This window comes from Syngnathoides biaculeatus, chromosome 22, assembly GCF_019802595.1.
Source record: "Syngnathoides biaculeatus isolate LvHL_M chromosome 22, ASM1980259v1, whole genome shotgun sequence".
Lineage (NCBI taxonomy): Eukaryota > Metazoa > Chordata > Actinopteri > Syngnathiformes > Syngnathidae > Syngnathoides > Syngnathoides biaculeatus.
The window spans coordinates 1600836-1627651 of NC_084661.1; the positions used below are offsets into that span (position 1 = coordinate 1600836).

Here is a 26816-nt window from a genome sequence, read left to right on the forward strand (position 1 = left end):
CCTGATGGAGGGCAATTCCAAAAGAACTTCAGTTTTAGATAAATGATCATTTAAAAGTCAACTGTTGGCTGAGCAAGGTATGATGAAGCTACATGTATTTGTTGAGCATATTTATACACCCCCTGATGGTATGTCTTAAAGTAGGCTGCACATAATGAGCATCGTCTGGCATCTTGCCATTAAGACTACAAACCAAGAACAGACAGGCAATAATAACACTCCTCCTTGGACAATTATTCCTAACATAATGCATAATTATTGTTGGATAATAATCTTACTTTATTTCTCACAAATCTCGTTGTCCTACTTTGCTACTTGGGTTAGCTGAACACCCCAATTTATCAAAGCAACTCATTTGTAATTGTGACTGCCATATTCTTCAAATTCCACCTAGCAACAAGTGGCACACAAACTTATATTACCTGGCAAAACTGATACCTATAATGTACATCTATTTTTTTAAGGGGTCCGTTCTCCATAAAACTCCATAAAGTTCTAAGAATCACAAGAATCAGCTCAAGCATATAACTTTATTCAGCTATACATTTTCTGTACAAAGTGTCTCAGGTGAGCAGCACCACATCTCAGCCAATTACAGCATACACTATATGACTTTCCCAAATGCTATCCTTTTATTATAATAGTATGACTTTTTGTCAAATAAAATCCATCTTAGTTCTTCAATATCACTTTCAGAATTTGGAATTATGGCCTATTTTACTGCCACTTCTGCTCACTCCTCCCCCTCCTGTCTTTGATACCCGTGTCATTCCAAACATTGCCATTGGAGGTTGATTGGATGTTTAAAAGGTCAAATGGGACATAAGAGTAATTTAGTTTGTGTTTGGTCCTAGGGGAAAAAAAAGATAAGAGACATCAGAAAATGTAAACTTACCTGCAGTTCTCTGCTCTTTTTCTGCAATCCATTGATAAGGGTCTCTTCAGCTTCAAGTTTGGACTGAATATTGTTTATCTCCATATCTTTCCTATATTGCCGAGGAAGATTTGAAAATTTGATTTAAAAGAAAAACAAGCTATTCCAAAAACAGAGACAGCAGTATCATGCTCAAAACACTTGCTACTATAAGATTGTATATACCTGTAAAATTATATATTGTAGGTATAAAGTGCACTGTACTTTTTGAACACTTGACCCTCATACGTTCCTTTTTTTGCAAAAAAAAATACTTTTTTTAAATTTGAACCCCTGCTTCCCTGCACTTGGGTCAACCTTTTGCCTACGCACCACCTCATCAAACACTTTACTCGTGACAATAAATAGTGTGTGGTGTACTCACAACGACGAACACAGCACACCACACACAGATAACCGTATCTCTACAGACATTTGTGAGCACCCCACCAACATCACCCCCCCTCCAAAACAGATGTCTGGCAGAGTAACAACACTAACTTGTGAGAGGCAGCACAGTGCCGCAGGCCATCCGGACAGACAGAAAATACAAAGATGAGAATATAAGAGGTAATACAAGAAGCAAAGCTAACTGTTAGCTTATCTGGTAACCATATTACAGTTACAACATTTTTTTTTATCATTTTTGTGGCCAAAGACTCGAGGGACACATTATTCTCCATAAGTAAGAATCTCCTACGTTATCCTAAACTGTGACTGTGATATCAATAAGTCAGACAAAGAACTGAATATGTATTTATAGACACCACATTTCTTTGAGGTCCCTGAGAGGGATTTTTTTATTATCTGTCAGGAAACAAGACGAGCCTTGGGTTAAGAAAATGTCATCATGTTTACTCCAAATTCACGTTATGAGTTATTTAACTTGTTCTATACCAGTTGTTATGTGTGTGGGAGCCATGTCTGCCCTGCTCAGTTCTGGTTTGTCACTTTATATTGACAATGTCAGCCAATAAATCTAATTTTAACATGTTCAGTATTAATTTCATCCATCCATCCATTTACTTAGCCGCTTATCCTGCCAGCCAATCGCAGGGCACATGGAGACAGACAACAGTCACACTCACAATCAAACCGAGGGGCAATTTAGAGACTCCAATGAATGCACGTTTTGGGGATGTGGGAGGAAACTGGTGTGGCTGGAGAAAACCCATGTAGGCACAGGGAGAACATGCAAACTCCACACAGGCGGGGGCCAAGAACTGTGAGGCTAATGCTCTACAGCTGCTCCACTGTGCCACCCGGTATTAATTTATTTGTACATTTATTTAATCTCTACAGTGCTACAAATACAATGTAAATATGAATAGGGGTTCTTCATGTTTTGTTCCCTAATCTAATGACACACACACACATACAGTGTATATATATATATATCTATGTATATGTGGCAAAATATCAGCGAACACTCTCTATGCAATGGAGAACAGTTTTACACTCCATAAAATGACAACCACACTGATACATTTTCTTTGCTTTGTATTGGATCTCTTCAGATTATGAAGGTGAAGAAGATTGTGGCGTGTGTATATATTTTCCCCATACTAGAGTCATGCCCAAACGTTCTTTCGCCAACATGCAATGTCAATAAACTGGAAGACATGAAATGATTGACAGGTTTTATATTAACGTAAGTCATGGACTGTTTGAAAAACCTAGTGGCATAGCAACCGAGTGAATCACTCACTTTTATTAATGACCACAGTGACAGAGAATCTTTTAGCATCATGACTGGGGGGGTTTAAACATCCTGATGCAGATTAAACTGCTCATTGGTGTGCACAGAGCATGTCAGAGAGGGCGTATTATGACAGTTGTTACTGTGGATGACTTGTTTTGCTCCTATTAGTGAGTGCATGTGGGTGGATAATGCATCTTAAAAGTGACATGTCAGAGTTTAAGCATTCATGCTTCATGAGAGGTTCATTACCGAAAAATGTCAAGACGTTCTTTAATAGTCCATTGACTCTGAAATATTTTTGGGGTATACTGTATATAGTGGCGGCACAACTCTGTATAGCCTCTGATAAGTGAGGGTGTGGCTGTGTTCAGAATAAGCCAATCACACCACCACCATGCTCCACTGCAGATATGCTCTTCTTTCACTGAAGAGCAGTGTTGTGTTTGGGGCGAACATCTTTTGGAATTCACCCAAAATGTATTTGAAATCTCCCAAATTGGTGTTGTTTGGACGTCACCAACTTGCACATCAAAACAACGTGCATTTTTCATTCAAAAACATTCATGCAGACCTAACTCTTACCTTCTGATTGTGTCTTCCGGACCATTCCTCGTCTTGTCCACCCCTTCCAGACTCTCCTGAGTAGACAGATTGTCCCCTTCTATCTTCTTACTGTTCTTTTCCAGCTCCTCTCGCTGATATCGCTCTTGCTCCAGTTGACACTCTAGCTACAAACAAAACATGCGAATAAACTTGACACAGGAGTTGACCATACATTTGAATTTGAATGGTTTGTTGACTTTGACAATGTATCTATGGATTTATTCTGTATATGCTCTATTGTAAAGATGAAGATAAACAGTCTCTATTGCTCATCCGAAACATAACATACATGTGGTCATGATGTTACCCACATAGGTGCTGCCTCCATTTTTTTTAATAGATTAGTAGTTATATTGTTAGAAATAACAAACAAGTTATAGTCTTCAGCTTTATCATCTCGTGAAGCTGAGAAAGTTATGTTCTCATGTCATACATGGGTTTGTCTAAATTCTACTTGAGTTGACACCTTCTTGTGATGTGGAGGGACTGAGCCCCTGGTGGGCCTTCACCTCTTAAACCTGGACAGGGTCCCTTTTCCCATGGTCTCACTGACAGTGGGAGGGGCCGAGGTGGTTGGGTGCAATGTGAACTGAGTGGGAGCTTACGGCAGGGACTTTGGTGTTCCAATCCCCGACAACCAACACAACATAAGCTGAAGAAAATGAAAGAATGGTTTGTCTAAAGTTTTTACATTATGGCTTTTATTTGAAGTACTGTACATTATATTAGCTATCAAATACTTGGGGTCAACAATACAGAGCAATGGAGAGTGTGGTAAAGAAGTGAAGAAACGGGTCCAAGCGGGGTGGAACAGATGGCAAAAGGTGTCTGGTGTTCTATGCGACAGAAGAGTCTCTGCTAGGATGAAGGGCAAAGTTTATAAAACAGTGGTGAGGCCGACCATGACGTACGGATTAGAGATGGTGGCACTGAAGAAACGACAGGAATCATAACTTAGAAATTAAGATGCTGAGGTTCTCACTTGGAGTGAACATGTTGGATAGGATTAGAAACGAGCTCATTAGAGGGACAGCCAAAGTTGGATATTTTGGAGACAAGGTTAGAGAGAGCAGACTTCGATGGTTTGGACATGTTCAGAGATGAGAGAGTGAGTATATTGGTAGAAGGGTGCTAAGGATGGAGCTGCCAGGCAAAAGAGCGAAAGGAAGACCAAAGAAAAGGTTGATGGATGCTGTCAGGGAGGACATGAGGATAGTGGGTGTTAAAGAAGAAGATGCACAAGATAGGCTTAGATGGAAAAAGATGACACGCTGTGGCGACCCCTAACGGGACAAGCCGAAAGGAAAAGAAAACATTAGATTAGCTATTACAGTGATATGAGCATCACGAGCTGAGTAACTTGTTTTGCTGCGAAATGCTAACATTGATCGTAATATTACCACAGTGTTGGATGCAGAACCAAAATTCCTCCTGGGGTAGCTTGTGTATAATTCTATTGAATCAATCACTGTGAAATGAAGCTGAAGATTTTGTATGGAAGGAATAATTTGCTCAAGACAAATGGGAGACATTGTATCAATTTCAAATCTATTAAATTGCGCTTTGGTTGAGCAAAGAGGCCATATGCACCTAAAAGGGGGATGTTGCAAACACATTGAAGTCATCACTTTAAAATTACTTTTAACTCTGGCAAGTGCGTCCAGAAAGTACTCACATCTTCTACTTGCATCTGTAGTTGGGTTTTCTGCTGGGTCAACAGATCCACCTTCTCCTCTTCCCTGTGCAGGTCCTCCATGGCTTGCTGGAAGAAGACAAAAAACAACAAAAATGCCAATTACAGTATTACCTTAAACTATTCGCAATGCAAATCACATCATGATGTACTGGGAATAAAGTACAGTGTGTCCTTGCCCATTAGCGGTTCACCATTGCATCTTGCATACTCGTGGATTTTGGTCTCCGAGTTTTTTTTTTTTTACCGTATTTTCACAATCACGCTAACACACGTGTTGACGTGCATGCTGACAGTGTGTATTAATACTACATTCATTATTCACGGATTTTCATTATCCGCTAGGTGTAACCCCTGTGAATAATGGGGGAACACTGTATTTTCTAAAGTTCATTTTCACTAATGAAACATTGTGTCTCTTTTTTATAATTGCTCCCTCATTTTGGTAGCACAGTGGATGAATCCATCTCCACCTCAGAGTGCAATGGTCATGGGTTCAAACCTGGGTCCGGCATTCCTGTATGGAGTTTGCATGTTTTCTGTGCACTTCAATTTCCTCCAATATTCCAAAAACATGCAAGACGTATTAATTGACTTGTCTGTGAGTGTTAATGGTTGTTTCTATAATTGTGCTTTGTGATTTACTGGGAACCAGTTCAGGGTGGTCCGGTACTCTTGCCCAAAGCCAGTTGATATCGGCTATAGTAGTAAACTAGTTAGGATGAAGTGTATAGAGAAGGGGTGGATGGATGTTGTATGCAGCTAATATATGACCACACATCAAAAAATGTCCCCTATTATTGTCAGTAATAAGTTTGATAGTGGTTTTACTGTTGCTGTGGCGATTCAAATGTCAGGTCAGTTTCCTTTGGCCAATTTCAGCCAGAATCAAAATGAAGGCTGCTAGGTGTTCTCTCAATTTTTTAGTTAAGCAATATTCTTAGGATGTCTGTAGTGAATTGCTCTCTCATTCCATAGGATCTTAATCGGGTGAGTGGGAACTTTCTTATGTTTCAGCCATTTAGTTGGTCATTTATATTTGTCCTTGGGTAATTTTCCAGTTGCATCACCCATCAACCATTTTATTTCAAGCTTCAATTGTAAGAGGGAAGCTATTAAGTGCAGCTGCCAAATGTCTCCATACATTTGTAATTATTACATTGATGATCGCAGTTGAAGTCAGAAACCGTGATGTTCCATCTGCCACACTTCTCAGTGAGGAAGAGTTTTTGATTGATGGTGTGCTGTGCCTTTTTTCTTGACAACTGGTGTTGTGTTCCTTTCAAACATTGTTGACTTAATCTGGCCACACGATTGTTTGGCATTATTTCTGCAACATCAAGACACTCCTTTGCAAACTTCAAATACTTTTGGGAGAGCTCTGTGATTTCCTCCCGTTACATCCATTCTTGTTTTATGTTTTATTGACTGTAGATTTCTCAACAGAGAACTAAACTTATCAATTATAGACAATGTCTTACCATGTCTGATAAATATCATGGGTTTTAGATATTTTTGTTACCCTTTCCAACTTCATGCAAGCTTAGAGTTCTCAATGTAAGTCATCTAAATATAAATCCAATGCTTCTTCAGAATAAAAATTATAAGACAATGCTACTTGAGGAGTCAAAACTCAAAACTCTTTTTGTTCTTTGTTTTTTTTGTAAATGGTACACAGCAGCTTAAACCAATGCTTTGACTTCTTTGACTAGACTTTACATTGGCTGATTTCAGAGCTGTTGGAGAAGTAATGAGGCAACCTTTTCCACCCAGGACTGTGAATGTTTCCACAGGGTGTCCCAAAAACACATGAAAACCTAAATTTGGGGGAATTAGTTTAAGTAGGGGTTGTGTGGTCACTGCAATGTCGTGGTACACTGGTGTGACTTAGCTGCAGGTAGTGTGGAATCAATTCCCACTCTGTGGGTATGTGATTGAGAATGTGCAGCTATCTCTACACGTTTGCTAAAATTGACTGGCAGCCAATCCAAGGTGTAGTCTCCAAATCACCCAAATGTTTTATTAGAACATTTTGTTTTCCCCTGTCGAGGTTTTAACCATTTTTTTTACACATCTTTGATGTAACTCAAAATCTGTGGTCTAGCAGAAAGCTTCATTTTGCCTTGATCATAAAACGCACAACTAATACAATCGGAGTGGGCAAAAAACAAGAGTGAAAGTTTGTCCTGTTATATCATCTCATCATATATACTGTATATTCTTTTTAATAGCTGCAAACTTCAAAGATGGCCAAACCATTTTTCCCCCCAGAGGTTGATGACAGTTGTCCAACTATCATCGTGTTACATTCTTAAATTCTTTACCACACAGGAGAACAATGATCCAAGAAAAACATCATCTAGAGGACATCTCTCCAAACCTAACCTCTCAAACTTCAAAGGGCTTCTTGAAGTTAACTGTGGAAGGTTTTGGGAAGGCTCAATTTGTCTTTGTAAGTCTTTCCATCAGTATGCAGTGACCTTGGTGCCATGCATACCTTGGGCATTCCTAGACAAAGATAGACTCTTAATTCTTTATTACACCACAGTAAAAGGTAGTTGGGAACTGAAACGGGCATCTCATTGTAGCCTCTCTGTGTGATTGTCCCCTTGAAGCGTCCCAGCAGCAATCAGCTGTAAGGCCTTAAAATATGGCTGGAATGCATGTAGAAAATGACCAGAGGGAGAAAGAATGCACTTCTACTTTTAGGACACAGGATTTTAAATGAAGTATGAAAGATACAGAGAGGTAATTGGAAAAGAATATACAGTACATACAGCACTATGAAAAGTTATGCTCACTGGTAATTTTTGGACTTATTCTGTTGTGTACACCTTGCACAATATAATGAGACCCAACATGAAGGTTTTAATTTATTGAACACTGTCAGAGATATTTTTTTACCGTTTATTATTATTATGAAGATTTACAGTGATAGAACTGCATTCATGTGTAACTTTATTTCTAAAGTTAATTTTTGTTTGTTTATATTTAAAAGGAACATATTTGGCTTATTAATAGTTTGTGTCCAAATAGTTGAGTCAAGACAAAGCCAAATGGTAAGCAGAAGTGCAATGTTAGCGCAGATTAATATTAGCTAACAGTATTTTCAATGTTAGCCAATGCAAACTAGCACATAAGCTGAATGTTCGGCTAAGTTGTCAGCATGGGGACGGAGGGCATTTGTGTTGGCACTGAGTCAGATGTTTCCTGCACCAAGTAACAATTTGTAGTATAATTCAGTAGCAATTAACATGTGCTGGCTCCAGTACTGAAAACCTGATGTAATTCTGATTCTAGGGTAATCCTTTCTTTTTACAAATGTTTCTTTGTCTGTTTTGTGTTGTTGTTGGTGTTTATAATTGGCTAAACATTAGGCCTTAAAAGTCAGATAGTGCAAATATTTCCCTTCCATAAAAACACATTCCTATGGTAGATTAAAACAAAATGAAATACAGCATAGAAAAATAAATACACATTGCCATTTGCTAGTCAACACTTAAAAACATTTGTTAACTATCAGTCACCTTTAGAAATTGCAGTTATCCCTAAAGTGCCAGTCAAATTGAAATTATAAAGAAATACGTAATACTAACTGATTTGACACGAGATGGCATCATGGAAATGTGAACAATTGCCATGTCTGCCAACAACACAGCCAGCAGACAACTGCTGTCATAGTGGTAAAGTGTTATTATAAGTGCAGTCCAGCTCCCATTTTCAATTTCATCTTGTCCCTCCAAATAGAAGGCTAATGGGAAAAGGAATGAATGACGAAGGGGAAGAACTAAAGGGTAAAATTGGTGATTGGCCCAAAATGGTGGCAATGGAAACGATATTGTACCTCTTTATCCCGTTCACATGCAATAAGGGCACCCTCCAGTTGGTCTAGGTCTTGTCTGAGGCTGTTACACTCTTCCTCCATCCTGTCTCTGTGGTGAACCAGCCGAGTTGAACGGACCTCCCCTTCTCCCAGACACTCTGACAAGCCAGATAGCTGCCGCTCTAGCTCACGTTGTGTCTTCTCCAGGTGGACACAGCACAGTTCCGATACGTGGACAGTGTCCTCCTCCTGGAGGTTATTGCACACAATTAGATGTGGATGTTGAAATGTTGCTAGTTTTGCAATGCCTTTTTTTCTTTTTAAAGCATTCAATCTTAATCACAGTAGTAGACAATCTTAGGGTGCACCACACAGTTGCAAAAGGTTCTCTAAAGCTTATTCATGCAGGAGTGCCCAGCATTGAAATGTCCAGTTATTAATGTGATTCTCCAGCCAGTCTTTAAAAATAGTGTCCACGTAAAATAAATAAACAGACAATAAATGTGTGAAGTTGTACTAAAACTTCATTTATTGCTTACCCTTTGCAGGGTCAGGGCAGGGATTGTGGAGCATAAGACGGGAAAGGTGGACTACACCCTTGGACTGCTTGCCAGTTGATTACAGGGTCTTGTTGCGAATGGAAACTAACTAACCTACTAGCATGTAACTTCTATGCATGTAGAAGACATAATATGGATCCACAGTATTCGGTATGTAGTTGCCAGTGCTTCTCATTGAGAGAAAAAAAAGTTAAGGAAAGGTTTACTGCCATTAATATCAAACAGTAAACACAGCAAATGCAGTAGGCGTCATTTAATTTTCACAGATTTCATTTTTACATCACTAATCTTGGCTACATCTGCTGTCTTTTTAGTTGAAACATTCAGTGTGGATTTAGCAATCGAAGACTTAGACAAGTGACCAAAGAAAATCAGATGTGTTGTCCAAAAGTCAAATGAGATTCCAGAATCCTTGCCAACAGGGCAACAAAGGACCAAGTAGTGCCGCATAAGGTCTTCATCTCCTCCCAGTCTGCATTGCCTGTACTGTATATCTGTCCTTTAGTGAGAAGTATAATGGTGGGAATAAGCTCAAGAGAAAATTATAAAATGAAAACAAAGTTAATTTAAAACTAAACTCATGTTCATCAAAGCTAAGGTTTGTTGAATGGTTTGAGGTTTTGGCAGACCATAATAAAATTCAATGATTTTTGTAACAGAGATAATATAATCAGAATTAATTGTGGTAAATACACTAGTCTTCTTTTTTCTGACTGCAAATTTCAAAAATGGATAAGTAATGAGACAGCAAATAAAAAAATGGTTTCAATGTCAAATCCAAGACTTATAGATAAAGAGGGAAAAGGTGGGGGGGAGGACTTACCGCAAAATATGCCACAAAATGTGTGCTCCTTCCTGTAGCAGAAAGAAATCTCTCTCTTTGTTAGTCTAATCTCTCCTTAATATAGCTCTGCTACAAAGATCAACACAGTGACGTGAGGAGCTGACCTGATAGACAAGTTTAGCCTTATGCCAGAGCTCATGGTCAGCGGCAAGCATCCATAACAGGAGTGAAAAGAAACGAAAAGGGGTCAAAAGATCTGGTTAATAATCATTTTCTTTGAAACAGTCCATCATAGGCGAAGTATTTGGAAGAAGGAAGTAGTATCAGAATACGAGGGCATTTGCAATATGACCAAGCAACCTATTTTCCATGTGCAGTTTTTTTCTTTTTCCATAAAAGTACTTGTTATGTGGCCTGTCGGCTTTTCCACATGGCTGCTCTCCAAGTTCTATTATTAGAAAATGATATGACGGCTAATAGGTGCCTACAAAACCGTGCAGTAGAAGGATTCGGGGCTCACCCAATGGAATTTATCTTGTAAATGTGGCTCACCTGAACCCACTTATACAAAATAAAAACATTTTTAAACAATATTTGCTTTACCTCTTTCTGAATCAGGTACCAGATATATGGCTCAATGAATTAACCTAGCATAGGTCTTACAAAAGTTAGTTAAATATGATAGCAGTAGCGTAGTTGGAACTAAAACTTTTAAAGGAAAATGTCCATCAATCTATCCTTTTTCTGTATCGCTTATCCTCCCTAAGGTCACAGGCGTACTAGATCTATACCAGATATTTTCAGGCGAGAGGCGTGGTAAATTTTGAATTGGTCACCAGCCATTCACAGAGCACATATAAACCAATAACCATTCACACTTACAGTAAGGTCAATTTAGAGTCTTCAACCAACCTACGTATAATGCATGTTTTGGGGAACTGGGAGGATATCAGAGTATCTGGAGAACACCCACACAGGCATAGGGAGAACATCCAAACTCCACACAGCGAACCAGAGTCCTCAGAACTTTGAGGCAGACATGCTCACCAGTTGGTCACTCTAAAAGGCATAAATAAGACCAATTGTATCAAGTTGTTGGTCATGACTGAACGATGCAAACAGGAGGAATGAGTTTTTTCCACAGGGTGTCCTGGTTATCCCTGAGAGATAGTGTGAGAAATTCATCCTGGAGGGGCTCCTCCACATCGAGAGGTATCCCCTGATTTCCAGTGAGATTTTGCAATAACATTTCGAGTTTTTGGGTATTCCCAAAATCCGAGGACGAGACGATCCAGATAAGGTGGCTTGGCATTTGGTTAGGATAACCTCCCTGTTATGGTGTTTCGGACATTTCCGACCTGGACGAGGCCCCGGGGAAAACCCAGGAGAGCTGGTTAGACTATGTCCCCCTGTTGCCCTGGTAACATCTTGGGATCTTCTTCTGGAAGAGCTGGAGGAAGTGGCTAGGGAGAGGCGAGTCTGGACCTCCCTCCTTAAGATGCTGCCCCATGACCTGACCCCGGATATACAGAAGAAAATAGATGGATGGATGGATGGATGGATGGATGGATGGATGGCGGTCCTTAAAAACCCCCTAACCCAAATGTTGCATGTTTTTGGAATGTGACAGGAAACCACGCAGGCACGGGGAGAAGATGCAAACTCCACACAGGCGGGTCCGGGATTGAACCCGGGACCTCAAAATTGTGAGGCCAACGCTTTACCAGCTGAGTCACCGTGCCACCTACTTTAAAGTCATGTATGAATTTTAATGATGACTAAGAATGTCAAAATTCAAACATTTGCCTGTACATTGAATAAAAATGGTATGAACAGTTTAGTTCTGTGTTTGATATTGTTTCACCTAACAAACGCAACTGCAATTAAAACTCCAATGATATTATGTCGGTTGAACGGCCTCTTGGAACAGATTGTGGTTGCGTTCTAAAAGGTGCACTGTACAAACTTTAGTGTAATTAAGATTTACCTACAGTTTGTAATCTGTTCTCCAATGTGGTGCTAAAGTCATCCCAATCCAGTTCATCAGGTTCTGGTTCTGTTCGAGGGTCCGCTTGGGTACGGTTGCACTCTTCTCCATCAGCTAAGAGGACGTGGCGAGGCTGAGCAAACGTTAAAGACATCCTTTTGGAAACAACTTTCTCTTGTCGATACACGGCCTTTCTTCGTACAGTGTATGCTCCTGTGCTGCAGCCAAGAGGTCCAATTACAATACCTGTACCTCTCCTTTAAAAGGTGTACATCAGTTCATGCTGTTCCAGGTGGACTATGGAATAAAGTACAATAATAATTGACTCACTGGTGTTGATTCAGCTCTTTGGCTGGCCTCTCCTACTTCTCAGTACACTTTGTCAAATATTCAGCATTTTCCAAGACTTTAACCACAAATGGTAAGGTCTTCTGCTGTAATCCAAAGATCCCTGTCAGATAGTTGTCTGGCTTTTTTTGCAAGTAACAAACAGCTACCTTCAGTCCATGCTAGATTCAGATCTAGACCATGTCTGTAGTCTCTTTCAAAAGCTCTGCCGAGAATGATGTCATATGAAGACAGGTGAGGCTAAACCATTCCGCGTTGCATTGTTCTGCCATGGAAATACGAGAGCCCTTGCTCACAATGTCGAAACTATCAAACACAGCACAATGGGGAAAAACAAGAACCCAGTGTGAAGAATTCCAAGTCCATCCTCCTCTCAGTCTTCATTAAAACTGACATAAATGCTGTATGGTCTCACACCCACATGGCCTCGCACAGTGCCACAACATTCCTCTTGGCAGAACATTGAGGGCCTATTGTGCTTTGCTCTGCGTGGATTCAGCAAATTGTTGAGTCAAGATTAATGAAAATGTTTTATTTTGAACATCAGGAAAGAATGATTTATTTTATTTCCAATCCATGTACAGCGTAGTCTTTGCAAAACAGGACAACAAAGAACCAATCCCTCAAGTCCAGTCTCAAATGACTTCCTGTACATTAGAACAAAAGCAATTGAGAGACTAATCACTTTGTAATTATAACTGCTTCAACATAAAATGTCTTCACATACGTGGCTCATTTACGGCTATTTTCTTCACGTGCTTCTCTTTCTTTATGTCAGAGAAATTGACTGATTTCAAATGATATCCAATTCAAAATGCCAAAGGCAACTGGACAAGCTTTACATTGCCATCAAAACAACTACGAGTACTTACACCATCAACCATCACCTTGTACAATGTTTAAGTCTCAGTGGCATCAGCGACACCTGGGTGTTTGTCATCACCCTTGAACCAGGAAGTGGGCTACTTTGTAAGAGACACAGATCCAGCAGTCCACATTCCAAGTCGGCAATGGGCCTCATTCTACTGAGTGACATTCTAGATTTATACTTCACTTTGAGAAAAACAAAACATGAAGAATGTATGAATGTATCATTTTTCAAAACCAGAAAATTAAGAAAATCGGGGGTGTTAAAAATAGGAGCATTTGTATTTTTTTCTTTACAAACTCAAATAATTACTACATGAACTTAAAAACTGAGGTGTAATTATCAAGTAACATGTTGTCAAGCTCAGATTTGTTTGATTTCTGCAAGGCGACTTTTCTCCCGGAGCCCTCACTTAAATGCTTTGTCTGGTTTGTTATGCAATCAAAAGAAATTCCTGCACATCTATTCATTCAAATTTGTTCTCTTACACCCCCTCCCCCTGCCTGAATTAAAAAATATTACAGTTTGGCATGGATAACTTCTAAAGTAAAAAGTGAATCAAGTTAAAATGGATATGTAAAAAAAAAAACTCTCTGACAAATGCAGTAAGGCGCAAGACACACTCAGCTCCCCCCCAAAAAAATAAAACAAATTCTTCTGTTTTATTTAGCCATTGTGGTCTGGACTTGTTATGCCGGGAGAAGCACAGAGACATCCATTCACATCCCTCACCAAAGACAATGAGCTCACTCACTTTGAATCTCCAAGCGGCCATAACGTCCAACATAAACTGACTCATATCCAGTTGAACTAAAAGAATACTGCCACAAAACAGCCATGTTTACTAAATTTGATGCAGATTTTCAGTTTTCAGGAGGTCTTTTATATAATTATTACTGATTACCACGTTAACAGTTGTCATCCTCCTAGCACCCAGGCAAACTGGGCAGGGCCAGGCAATCAGCACTCACACACCTGCACCTCTTGAATTCTAATGACTCTCAGTACATATAGGACCCGGGGGACGACTAGTCCTCCACCAGATCGTTGTCTTTGAGGCCTCGTTCCCACACTCCCGTTCGCCTGACTTCTGCCTTCTGTGTACCGACCCTCGCCTGTCCCCTGACCACCCTTGTAAGCCTGCCGCTACTAGTACTTCTGTTCGTTTGGACTGACTTGATGGTTACCGACCTCGGAACAAAACCGACTCAAAGCCATCCACCGTTCACTACAAGTTCAAGGCAGACGCCTGGTTGAGCAGGAGGCTGCTCTCCAGGTAACCAATCAAAGGCTGCATGAGATCTAAGCCGAGCTGGAGCTGTGGTTAGCCTTCCAGGCTAGCGCGGCTGCCACGCCGGCGGTGACCACTCCGCTCCACTCTAGAATCAGCTCCGTCCATACCACTCGCCACGGAGCTTCCCCGTGCCTGTATAACCCCGCTATCCCAACCGGAACGATTCTCAGGCGACTCAGGGAACGTCAAGCCTTTCCTCGCCCAGTGCGACCTCCATTTCGAGCTGCAGGTGTCTGCCTTCCCCACGGACCGCTCTAGAATTGCCGTCGTCATTTCCCACATGACAGGAAGGGCGGAGGCATGGGCCACGGCGGAATGAAGTCGCAACTCAAAGACCTGCCGTTCCTGGACGTCATTCGTCTGTGCACTCACCCAGGTGTTCCAGTATGCGGCGCCGGAACGTAGGGCGGCGGCTTCACTCATGACGCTCCGCCTGGGTCGTCGCCGCGTCTTGGAATACGCCATCGAGAGTCGTTGGAACGAGGACGCCCTGCACGACGTCTTTTTTCAGGGGCTCTCTCCGCAGATCCGCGGTCTTCTCATCGCCGTGGATCTCCCTCCTTCGCTGGAGGCTCTCGTAGTGTTGGCCCTCAAGGTCGACCAGCGATTGGTCATGCAGGGGCAAATAGACGCTATGCCCGAGGGGGAGACGGAGGTGTCCAGTCCGGTTTCTGCCCGGCGGTCCACGCTGCCTTCCATGGACAAACGCCTGCAGGTGGAGGTTCTCGGTGGGCCAGCGGAGGAGCGCCTGCGCCTTTGACGGGAGGGGCGCTGTTTCTACTGCGGTTGTCTGGGACACTTGATTGCACTCTGCCCGGTTCGACCAAAGCATTCCGACATCAAGATCTCCACTCCGGTGAGTGTGCGGTATACCATGGCAGAGTCAGGACGGTCGCTTCTGTACCTCACCCTGGGAACGGACTCTCGTTCATGTACTGTGACTGTCTTCGTCGACTCCAGGTCGGATCCTAACCTGATAAATCCCAGCATTTTTGAGGCTTTGGGTGCAGCGACCTTCCCTACCCAGCGACTTCGTAATGCCTGCGCCACTAATGGCAAGTTCCTCTGCCAGGTAACGCACTGCACTCAGACTTTTCGTATGGTCTTTCCGGACGCTCACGCGGAGCGCAGTAGCTTCCACGTTTTCGACTCACGCAGCAGCGATGTTATCTTGGGGAGCCCGTGGCTCAAGGAGCACAATACACACTTAGATTGGGCCACGGGCCAGATCAAGGCATGGGGCGAGGGCTGTTGTAAACGTTGTTTCGCTACTCAGGAAGACGGGAGGGTTCAAGTCGCGCCAGTACAACTTGAGGAATCGAGTACCGCTTCAGAGCTAACCGTGGTGCCCGCCTGTGTTTTCAGTGACTAAAGCGAAATCTCTGCCTCTGCATCGGCCGTATGACTGTGCCATTGAAGTCCTCCCCGGCACCTCACCTCCTATAGGGAAATTATTTTCCTTAACAGGACCAGAGCACCAGGCCATGAGGGCATACGTGGAGGAGTCGCTGGCCACCGGCCTCATCCGTCCGTTGTCCTCACCAGCTGGTGCAGGGTTCTTCTTTGAAGAAGAAGGACAGTACGCTACGACCCTGCATCGACTACCGAGGACTCAACGAGGTCACAGTAAAGAACAGGTATCCTCTGTTGCTGATCGCCACGGCCTTTGAACTTCTCCAGGGAGCCCGGCTCTTCACCAAGTTGGACCTGCGCAGTGCCTACCACCTGGTGTGGATCCGGGAGGGGGACAAATGGAAGACGGCGTTCAACACCCCAACGGGACACTATGAATACTTGGTGATGCCGTTCGGGCTGATGAATCCCCCGGCAGTTTTTCAGAACTTCATTAACGATGTTCTCCGGGAATTTATGAATAAGAGATTGTGTATTTCGATGACATTCAGATTTTCTCGTCAGACCTGGCCTCCCACATCCCACAGGTCAGCGCTCCAGCGCTTGTTACAACATCAACTGTTTGTAAAAATGGAGAAATGTGAATTTCACAGAGCATCCGTGTCCTTCCTGGGCTTAATCCTGGCGGAGGGGGAGATATGTATGGATCCCGGGAAGGTCGACGCAGTGCTGCGGTGGCCCACTCCCACCTGTAGGAAGGACGTGCAGAGGTTCATCAGCTTCGCAAAATTTTCCTGGAAGTTTGATCGCCCCTCTGCACGCTCTTACGTCCCTGCGCAGCACCTTTGAGTGGTCCAGGACCTGCCAGGAGGCTTTTGATAGACTCAAGGCTAGTTTCAACGATGCACCCATCCTATCGTGCCGGACCCGGAGCGCCAGTTCGTGGTGGAGGTTGACGCGTCAGACTCGGGGATCGGAGCCAACCTATAACAGAGGAATCCAAAGGATGGAGGGATCCACCCGTACGCCTTCTTCTCAAAGAAGTTGTCCCCAGCCGAACGAAACTACGACATTGGAGACGGAGAGCTGTTGGCGGTCAAGACGGCAATGGAGGAGAGGTGTCACTGGTTGGAGGGCTTGCAAGTCCCGTTCGTGGTCCTCACCGACCACAAGAACCTCGAGTACCTGAGGACCGCGAAGCGGCTGAACACCCGCCAGGCCAGGTGGGCCTTATTCTTCACCTGCTTCCATTTTACTCTGTCCTTCCGCCAAGGCTCCAAGAACGGCAAGCCGTACGCCCTCTCACGGATCCACGAGGGGGAGCGCGCGGAACAGGCAGCCGCCGCCATCCTACCAGAGGCGTGCTTCGTGTCCGGCTTCACCTGGGCGGTCGAGTCGCGTGTGAAGGAGGCCCTGAGGGAGACGCCACCTCCCGCGGGTTGTCCGTCTGACCGCTTCTTCATCGCACCATCGCTGCGGGGGGACGTCATCACCTGGGCCCATACCAACAGGACATTCTGCCACCCAGGCATGGCAAAGACACGTTCGGTAGTCGAACAGAGATTCTGGTGCCCCAACCTTAGTAAGGACGTGAGGGAATTCATCAACGCCTGCCCGGTGTGTGCAGCCAATAAGACGTCTCGCCTACGGCCGGTTAGAGAGTTGCAGCCTCTGTCCATCCCGTCCCGCCCGTGGTCGCACATAGCACTGGACTTCGTCACCGGCCTACCCCCCTCACAAGGGAACACTGTGGGGCTGTCTATAGTGGACTGGTTCTCTAAGATGGTCCACTTCGTGCCGGTCCCAAAGATCCCTTCGGCCAAGCAGACAGCCCAACTGTTATTAGACGAGGTGGTTCGTTACCACGGGTTCCCCCGGGACATCGTATCGGACAGGGCTCCGCAATTCGTCGCCAGTTTTTGGAAGGAATTCTGCACCCTCACCGGTGCATCGGCTAGTCTAACATGGGGCCATCACCCGGCCAGACGGAGAGGGTCAATAAAGACTTGGAAACCGGACTTCGATGCTTGGCATCCAGGGACCAGAGCACGTGGAGCCACCACATCAAATGGGTAGAGTACATGGATACCCTCCCTCTCTGTTCCCTTCATTGGCCACGGACTGGCGGTGGTACGACGCTGCAAACGGACCTGGGAGGCAGCTCGAAGGATGCTGCTGCGCATGGGCAGCGTCTACAAGTCTGCAGCAGACCGCAAGAGGAGAGTTGCACCAGAACTCAAGGTGGAACAGCGGGTGTAGCTCTCCACCAAGGACCTGCCGCTGCGGATGGAATCGCGCAAACTCGCTCCCAGGTTCGTTGGCCCGTTTCCGATCACCAAGATTGTTAACCCTGTTGCCGTGTCGCTCAAATTACCTAGGTCAATGAGGGTGCACCCGACTTTCCACATCAGCAGACTGCGTCCGACCCGTCCATCTCCACTGGTTCCTCCGGCCAAAGCGGACCGTTAAGCGGGGGGTACTTTTTGGGGGGTCAGGCAATGAGCACTCACACACCTGCACCTCATAAACCCTAATGACTCTCAGTATGTACGACTAGTCATCCGCCAGATCGTTGCCTTTGATGCCTCGTTCCCGCACTCCCGTTTGCCTGACTTTTACCTTCTGTGTACCGACCCTCGCCTGTCCCCTGACCACCCTTGTAAGCCTGCTGCTACTAGTACTTCTGTTCGTTTGGACTGACTTGCTGGTAACCGACCTCGGAACAAATAAAGACCTCCGTTGTACTGCCTGCCTGCCTGCCTCTTGAGTCATGCATTTGGGTCCGCCCTCGAGCCTCGTTCGTGAGAACAGGACATGTTTGCAGGTAAGCATGACAAGAAGTGACGGTTCAAAGGCCCTCGGTAATATACATAGACACATTTTAATGACTTTCTCCATCACAAGGGCAAGATGACTCAACAGAAGAAAAGAAAAGATGTATATTGGTTGATAAGGAAAACAACAACAATTGAAGACATTTTGAGAGCTGAGAAAAAAGATACTAAAAAAAAAAAAAAATTGAGTGACATCAACAACAATCTCCGGAGGCAGAGATCACAATTTACTGGTGGCAGAAGATTTCACACTCAAAAGTAGACGACGCAAACTCCGTCACAAGACAGTTGGGGGAAAAAAACTAGGATAATATGGCTCCTTTGACTGCATCTGTTCCAATAAATTAAACACTAAAAAGTTTGACTTCTGTTATCGTGTTATTTACCCTGTTGGTGACCAGTTCAGGGTATAGTCCGCCTTTCGCCCAGTGTTAGCAGGGATAGGTTCCGGCACTCCTGTGGCTCTTGTAAGGATAAGCAGCTTGGACAATATTATGTCTATCAGATGCAAATGTGAATACTGCACCTGTATACTTAAGGTAAAACATTGATTTCTTGTCTCATTTTACTTATCTTATCTAAAACCGAAATCATTTCATTCTACAGCGAAACTAAAGGAATTGGTCACAAAGTTCCAATACGCAGATTCTTAAATTTAGGTATGCTGCATTTTTTTTTTTTTTTTTGCTTCTTTTCTGCACATCCAAAATTTGAAAACTTGAAAATAGGGACATTTGGAGACTTTCTTTACATTCTCTTCAAAGTATCTGAGAAATTTAAAGTATCACAAAATGTCACTATTTTTAGCATATCTGAATGGTACTAATGGTAAGCCCATCCATGTTTTTATCTCAAGTAGACTTGACTACTGCAATGGTCTTCTGATTGAACTCCCAAAAAGAGTATTAAACAGCTGCAGCTCATTCAGAATGCTGCAGCTCGCATTCTGACCAAAACAAAGCGGTCAGAGCATATAACGCCAATCCTAAATTCCTTGCACTGGCTTGCAACTGGCCTATAAATCACTAAAAGATTTAGGACCTGAATACATGAAAGAAATGCTTCTGGAATACAAACCCAATCGAGCTCTGAGATCGACTGACTCAGGTCAAATACAGAGGTAAGGTCAGCCCCAAGTGTGAATGTTTTTAAATCCAGGTTGAAAACTTTTTTTTTTCTCATGCTTTTTAGAATGTGTCCACTTTTTGATCATATTACTTGCACTGTATGCGGTTTTAATTGTCTTTTTTTTAATATTTTGTTTGTCATTTTTATTGATTTTTATCCCGTTTTAAATGTTTTATCTCTTTGTTTTCAAATGCCTTTAATCATGTAAAGCACATTGAGTTACCTTGTGTATGAAATGCGCCATACAAATAAATTTGCTTTGCTTTGCTTTTAAAGTATTACTATTACAGGTATATGCAAGTCTGCTGACATTATACATGTATTATAAATGTAGCTATTTTTTAAATGTTACTTTGTTGCAGTGTTTGACAAAAAAAAAAGAAACAGATGACAGATGGCTAAAGATATACTTGGTGTATGCCACAGGAATGTGGGGTGTCAAATAGACCTGATGTTTATAGTTTTTAGACTGTGTGCTTGGTTTTAGATGATGTTTTAAGCACGCATAGTGGTTCCTCCATTAAAGAGCCTCCTCCAGGATTACTCCTCGGTGCACATTTAAGACAGCTCGGAGCCGCAATAACACGAGGTGGCTAAAATTATCACTGGAGCAACTTTCCCTGTTTTCTCAGATGACCTGGCTTGTTCACATGCAATAGAAGTGTGCGTTTACTAGTGGCGCCATAGGAGCGATTACCACCCAGAGGTGTGTGGGACATCGTGATCAAAAGGTCCATCTTCACAACATTTTGCTAGCATAATTTTCAAGATTATTCTTTTGGTCAAATTGTGATATGTTGTATGTTCTACTCGTGTACCATTGCTGCATCAGGCTGCCTCTTTGTATCTCTGCCTTCAGCCTATCAGAACACTCGTCCAAAATCTTTATCTGCCGTAGTCATCGCTTTTTTCTTGGGTATTTTTTCCACTACATAAAAACAAGGCTTTGCTGACCACAACCACAAGTGAAACATTAGCTCCACTTTTTGAAGTAGTAGTGCAAAAGGTACTACATTATTCCTTGTTGCAACACTCCCACATGAGATATGAACTTTACATTATTTCATTTGACCATCAAAATTGTAAAGAATCAAGGGTCATTTCAATTTATCGTGATGGTCTATATGACAGTTTTTGTTAATTCTATTGTCTGAACCACATGCTCAGTGTCCTGATTACCTCTTAGTGAATCTTTTTGATAGAACCCCAGGCACGTTCTACTTTGAGGTTAAATTCCAACATATTTTGCACTCTGAGACACTAGTGTTGCGGGTAGCAAAAGTCAAACTCAATTAAAACTCAGGGGTTTCAACATAAATACAGCAACTTAAAACTGATCACACTTTTGGCTAATGATGTAAAGAAACCAATATATGCAAGTTCAGAGAGCACTAGTTGAAGTTTTACTCAAGATACATACAATCAGAGAGAGAGAGAGAGGCACAGTAGGAGTAAGAAATGGTCCAGGAGAAAGAGGAGCAAGAGCAGGTGTAGGATAAAGAACGATTTCATATTTCAGATGAAATATTTCAGCTTTTGTAGACCACATTCTTGTGCTCAGTTTGACAATGAGGGAAGCAGAAATGCAGCAGATGCGAGCCCAACTTGAGCAGCTGCAATGTGCCCACCATTGTCCGAAAATTCCTACCGGGAATTAATTTTTCATTGCGAACATCTCTACAGTATGACTCTATGCATAGTTTTTTTAACAAGTGCAAAACGAGATTTTTGCATTGTTTGGAAAAATGCATTGCTATTGTGAACAATAAAGTTATTGAGAAAATGGGTGCAAGGTTCCAGAAAAGTATTTTAGCAATTAAATAACAACGGTATTGTTGAACGCCAAACTGGCATGTAGGGAGGGCTCTAATCAGTTAACGAAATGTAGTTCATAAAATTTTGATGATCATAGGAATGGAGGAAAGTTCATCTGTTGGAATGTTTAAAATTAACAGATATGACATTGTCATGCACTAATCTCACACAACAACAAATAACTAGAGAGAGAGAGAGAGAGAGAGAGAGAGATTTCATCTCTCTCCAGGGTATCATTTTCTACTTTACTGTATATCATCCATCCACAGTGTTGGTCCAATGACCACGTTCAAATTCCCCGATTCATCACAAATTCCACCTCAGTCGAGGGGCTGAAGGAAAATGAAAAAAGATGAATTAGAGAAGCAGACTCACAGCACGGTACTTGGACGCCACATCACTCTTTTCCCTCTCCAGCTCAAGAACCATTAAAACTCATTCTGCTCTCTGGTTCTTTTCAACTCCTCTCTCTCCTTCATGTCCTACTGACGTTTGCAAAAGTCCGGCTGCGACCTCAACGGCCCCACCTGTGAGCACACGCTCAGAACATCACTAACAATATAATACCAAATGTAATTTCCCTCTGACACTTGAATTCTCTTTTCCAAAAGCAGTGTTAAAGCAATCGCTGCCTCTCTCGGGTCACTCTTTTTAAAAATGTAATTCCAAAAAATAAAATGTATAGTCTAATAAACTACACAGCTGTATGGTTCTTTAAAAAATATCAAGAGATATGCAAGTATCTTTACATTTTGAAAGCAAATACAAGTACTTTGTTTCTGTTCCCAAAACAGGTGTGCGCTGATTTTGACGTGTAAGATTAAAAGATCAAGAGGGAAAACTGTGTATGAAAAAGACGCGTAAAATATATACAGGAAAACGTGTTACTGCTTGAATCTTGTACCTGTACTTTTGGAAACAAGCTGTCATTAGCTGAACCCGGACAGTGATTTTTTTTTTTCTCCCCCCAGCTTTGAATTCTGTCAGTGTTAAATTATATGGGGGAAATACTGTATGATCTTCCACACGTGTGCGGGTAATACAGTAATTATCACAGTGCACGTGTGCCGTCGGAAAATTTGCATCGTTGAACATGCCCTGCCCGCAGTTACAGTACTTCAAAAGCACATTATCTACCTGTCACTCCAGGATTTAACATGGCGCGCACTATCAGTCTTGGCGCCTACGTAGCAAAACAGAAGATGGATGCTGCCCATCGGTGCTTCACCTTTCACACAATAACATTGCTGAAATGCTTTCTTTTCACTTTCAGTACTGGCAAGTCAAACAGCGTCTTTGTTGTGGCACAATTGCTTCTTGCATGATTGATGCGTAGGTGGGAAATGATCACGTTTGGACTCCAAGCTTACAACTCACTCCCTGTTTAAAAAAATTTTAAACTTTTCCATCAGTTTGCCAGAAATGTGAAAACTGTTTTAATATGAAATAGGACAGGCTGGTACGCTTCCAAAATCAGAGCGGATTAATTTCATCATTCCATTTCACAGTTGAGCAGCTGTTTGGCATCAAGGGTGCTCTTCACACCTGCATGCTTCAGATACGACTGGCTCTCTATCAGTGTCACTCAGTCAAATATTTCACTATAAACAACAGTTTTACACAATTTAGTTACTAAAGGATTGCCTTTAAAAATATTATAGTCAAGGTTTTTGTGATATTTTTACAGCACACTTCAGGTTGTGTTGATTCACATGCTTGAGGTGAGGGGGACTGCAGGGTGAGGCCGGCCCCTGGCTGAACTCCGGGCCCGGGTCACGAAGAACGCTGCTGCTGGCTTTGATCACTGAAGCATGTTACATTTCGTGGACAGTCATGCAGTTGACTGGTCGCAGATCAGGTTCATGAATAAATCACATCAATGACATGATTGTTGTTAAGTAATTATACTTTATAAAAGCATTTTATCGTCTCCTGAGAGCTGGTGATTCTCCTTTTATAGCTGATTCAAATAGGTGACATAGTTGGAGATAGAGACTTTGAGGCCCCGTAGCTCAGTGGTTAGAGCACTGGTTTGGTAAACCAGTGGTTGTGGGTTCGTATCCCGCTGGGGCCTCCACTCCCTGAGAAGGGTTGCGTCAGGAAGGGCATCCTGCGTAAAAATGGTGACAAACATATATATGCGTTCATCTGAGATGATACGCTGTGGCGACCCCGAAAGGGACAAGCCGAAAGAAATGACGATGACGAGTTGGAGATAGAGACTTTGGGCTGTATTCTCCTGTTCATGCTTGTTTATTTTTTATTTTTAAACATGACTAGCTTGCCCATCTTCCAGTTAAGTGCATTGTGCCATTTAGACTTCTGACATACCTGCCATGTTTAACCTGGAAATATTTGAGCAATCACCTAATGTTACATTCAGACCTAATGTTACAGCACTTTCAATGAACGTGTTTCATCTCAGGAATTATTTAAATGCAATGAACGCACATTTCCTTAATTTCGGCCACATTGATTTGATCCTCCAACTTTTGGTCTTCTGTGGATTTACGGTTCAAGTCCAAGTGATGACACAAGTCGTGCTGTTCGAGTCCCAGTTGCAAGTCTTTTAACACAGTGATTCCCAAACAGTGTGCCGGGGTATATTAGTGTGCCGTGAGCGCTCTTCAGGTGTGCCGTGGAATGTTATCGAATTTTATGTAATTGTTAAAAAAAATATTTATTCCAAGAAATAATGTATCTTTATCGATCTTTTTATTTCAGTGAGGCACAATGACAGACAGAACAAAAAAAAATCCTCTTTTATTAGATGGCAGGAAGTACATATAGTAATTAATCGATCCATTTTTGGTGACATTTACTTTTGTTGATGTGCCATGGGATTTTTCAATTGTAAAATATGTACCTTGGCTCGATAAGGTTGGAAATCACTGTTTAACAGATTGTCAAGTCAAGTCCAAGTCATGTGACTCACGTCCACACATCTGTAAGTCAGTCTCAAGTCATTGCTCTCAAGTGCTGAGTCAAGTCCCAAGTTGAGAGACGCAGGTCCCAAGTTGCGAGTTCTAGACTTTGAATTTAAAAGTGTCAGTCTTGCAACTTGATGTTGAGTTCAAAGTCAGGGGCTTGTGACCTGACTGTGACTTGAATTGGAGACAGGCATGTCCCGAGTCAAGTCCCATATCAAACAGTTTTGCTCAAGACCATAACTGGCATTAATAGAAATGGCGAAACATTTTTCAGCCTAACAAATGTAAAATTGATCTTTTTGGGGGTCGCAGGTCTGCAGCTAGTTTGTCAGAAGACCCCTGAAACATTGAATCCAAGCGACAGTAAGTTCTGAAGCAGAGGTTGGACTAAGTCATTGTTTTACATGTCACAAGTAAGTTTCAAGTCTTTGGCCTCAAGTCTCGAGTCAAAGGTCAGTAGTCTAGGACTTGGAAACTCAAAGTGTGGGACTTTCAACTTGCCTGAAATGCCTGTCTCGACTTGGGACTTGACTCAGGACTTGAGGGCATTAACTTGAGACTGACTATTGAATACCTGAAAAGGTAACTTAATGCTGAAGAGGAAATAATAAAATAAAAATGGTGTTTAAACAAGACCACGACCCCCAAACAACAAAAAGATAGCAGCCACCCGAAATTATAATTTCGAAATTTAAATGTGAGGTGACATTAAAAATGCTGTTTCTGAGGCAAAGTCCCCCCCCCAAAAAAACAAAGCGTGGATATTTTGGAATGCTAATATGACAAATCGTTTCCAACTGTACACAAGTGTAAAGGGTTGGTTGACTCAATACAACACAAGTATGAAGCAAAAATAGGTCAAACAACTAAGTATTACGTTAATGAGTCACAGGAATACTGAATCCTAAATATATTTTTTTTAAGTCAAAAAGTCTCCTTTCTCCACATCTATGTCATAGGTAATCTTTCTTTCCATCTTCTTTCATCAGGTAATATTATTGCATCATTTCTCAGGAACAGACAGTCATTCAGTATTTATGCATTAGAGTGAAAGTCCTTACACTGATATTAATCTCATGTCAACGTGAGTCATATCATCATTATTTTCAAAACACATACAGTACTATACAGTAAGTGTTCAACTGTATTCTTCGCTAAATTCTCATCTAGAAATGTAGACTTTTTGCAGCCCCTCAATCTATTAATTTTTTGGATTGCATATAATTTAAACAATTACCGCTGTGTATATTTATTTTGTAGTTGATACATGTCATTCACTGAGTAAAAGCTGTTGCTATTTCATCATCCATCATTAGATGGTGTAGTAATTGCATTTTTACACCAGTAAATAGCACAATTAAGTTTGACAAAGACACGCGAAAAGGAATGTTAGGAAGAGTTATTCAGGCCTTTGTAAAAGTGTATTGTTACAGTTGTGCCCATAAGCTTGTGTTGTATATATTTTTTCACTTGAATGTGGCCCTGGCAGTACAACAACTAAAATCTGCCTGCAAACACAAACAATTAAAACTTGTAATCCTGTTAGATGCAGCTCATTGTTTGCATTCTTTTACGGCGTGTGCGTACTGTGCTCTATGTGTGTGGGTTGGCCCGAAAGAGAGAGGGGAACACCCAGGAAAGAGCGAAAGAGTAGTTGGGGTTTTACTGGAAAACCTGCAGAATGAACAATTTACAGGCCCATAAAATGGAATTGTCCCCTTGCTCTCTGGTATCCTATACAGAACAAGACACACCTCCTCTTTGGCTTCAAGGCCCTTTGCAAGGATGAGCCCTGCTGACCACGAGCAGTAATGCAACATGCATGAGAACACAGCAGCATCCAAAATCCACACGGCAGAAGCTAACTGAGAAAATGGGAGGGAAACCATAAAAAAATTTTTTGATTTCTTACACGTGTTGGTGGTCTGATTGTAGGTCGGTACTGATGGAAGTCCGTTTGGATGACACACACTCTCTTTTCCATCCTCACAGCTACCAGTTCCCCATCCTGTCTTCGCCCGAGCAGGCATTGGAGAGAAAATGAAATCAGTGTGTGTGTGTGTCTGTATCTCTCAGGGCTGTTTGTTGGAGAGAGAGGGAGACAGAAAAGTAAGTAAGAGAGAGGGTTTCTGAAAGCATGTGTAAGAGTGTGTCAGGTCTGCTATCTGACCCTAAAGTGGG

The 26816-nt window shown here is 42.4% G+C and overlaps 1 protein-coding gene across 1 annotated transcript; it reads right to left on the reverse strand.

Moving 5' to 3' along the window:
- Positions 1-459: 459 nt before the first annotated feature.
- Positions 460-26632, reverse strand: LOC133495989 (myosin-6-like). Its single transcript, XM_061811099.1, has 6 exons — positions 26548-26632; positions 8756-8983; positions 4894-4980; positions 3198-3343; positions 896-986; positions 460-495 (listed from the first exon to the last, which is right to left on the reverse strand). Exons 1-6 carry the CDS (start codon positions 26617-26619, stop codon positions 460-462), a joined length of 660 nt encoding a protein of 219 aa, XP_061667083.1. The 5' UTR covers positions 26620-26632.
- Between the last annotated feature and the right edge of the window lie 184 nt (positions 26633-26816).

Bases quoted from the DNA above. Each gene is read 5' to 3' on its own strand.
- LOC133495989 (XM_061811099.1), bottom strand. From the start codon at position 26,619: ATGGAAAAGAGAGTGTGTGTCATCCAAACGGACTTCCATCAGTACCGA. The intron at 4,981-8,755 runs GTACAATATCGT...GTCTTCTTCCAG, and splicing joins CATGTGAACGGGATAAAGAG to CAAGCCATGGAGGACCTGCA. The intron at 496-895 runs GTAAGTTTACAT...TGTGATTCTTAG, and splicing joins AAAAGAGCAGAGAACTGCAG to AACTTTATGGAGTTTTATGG.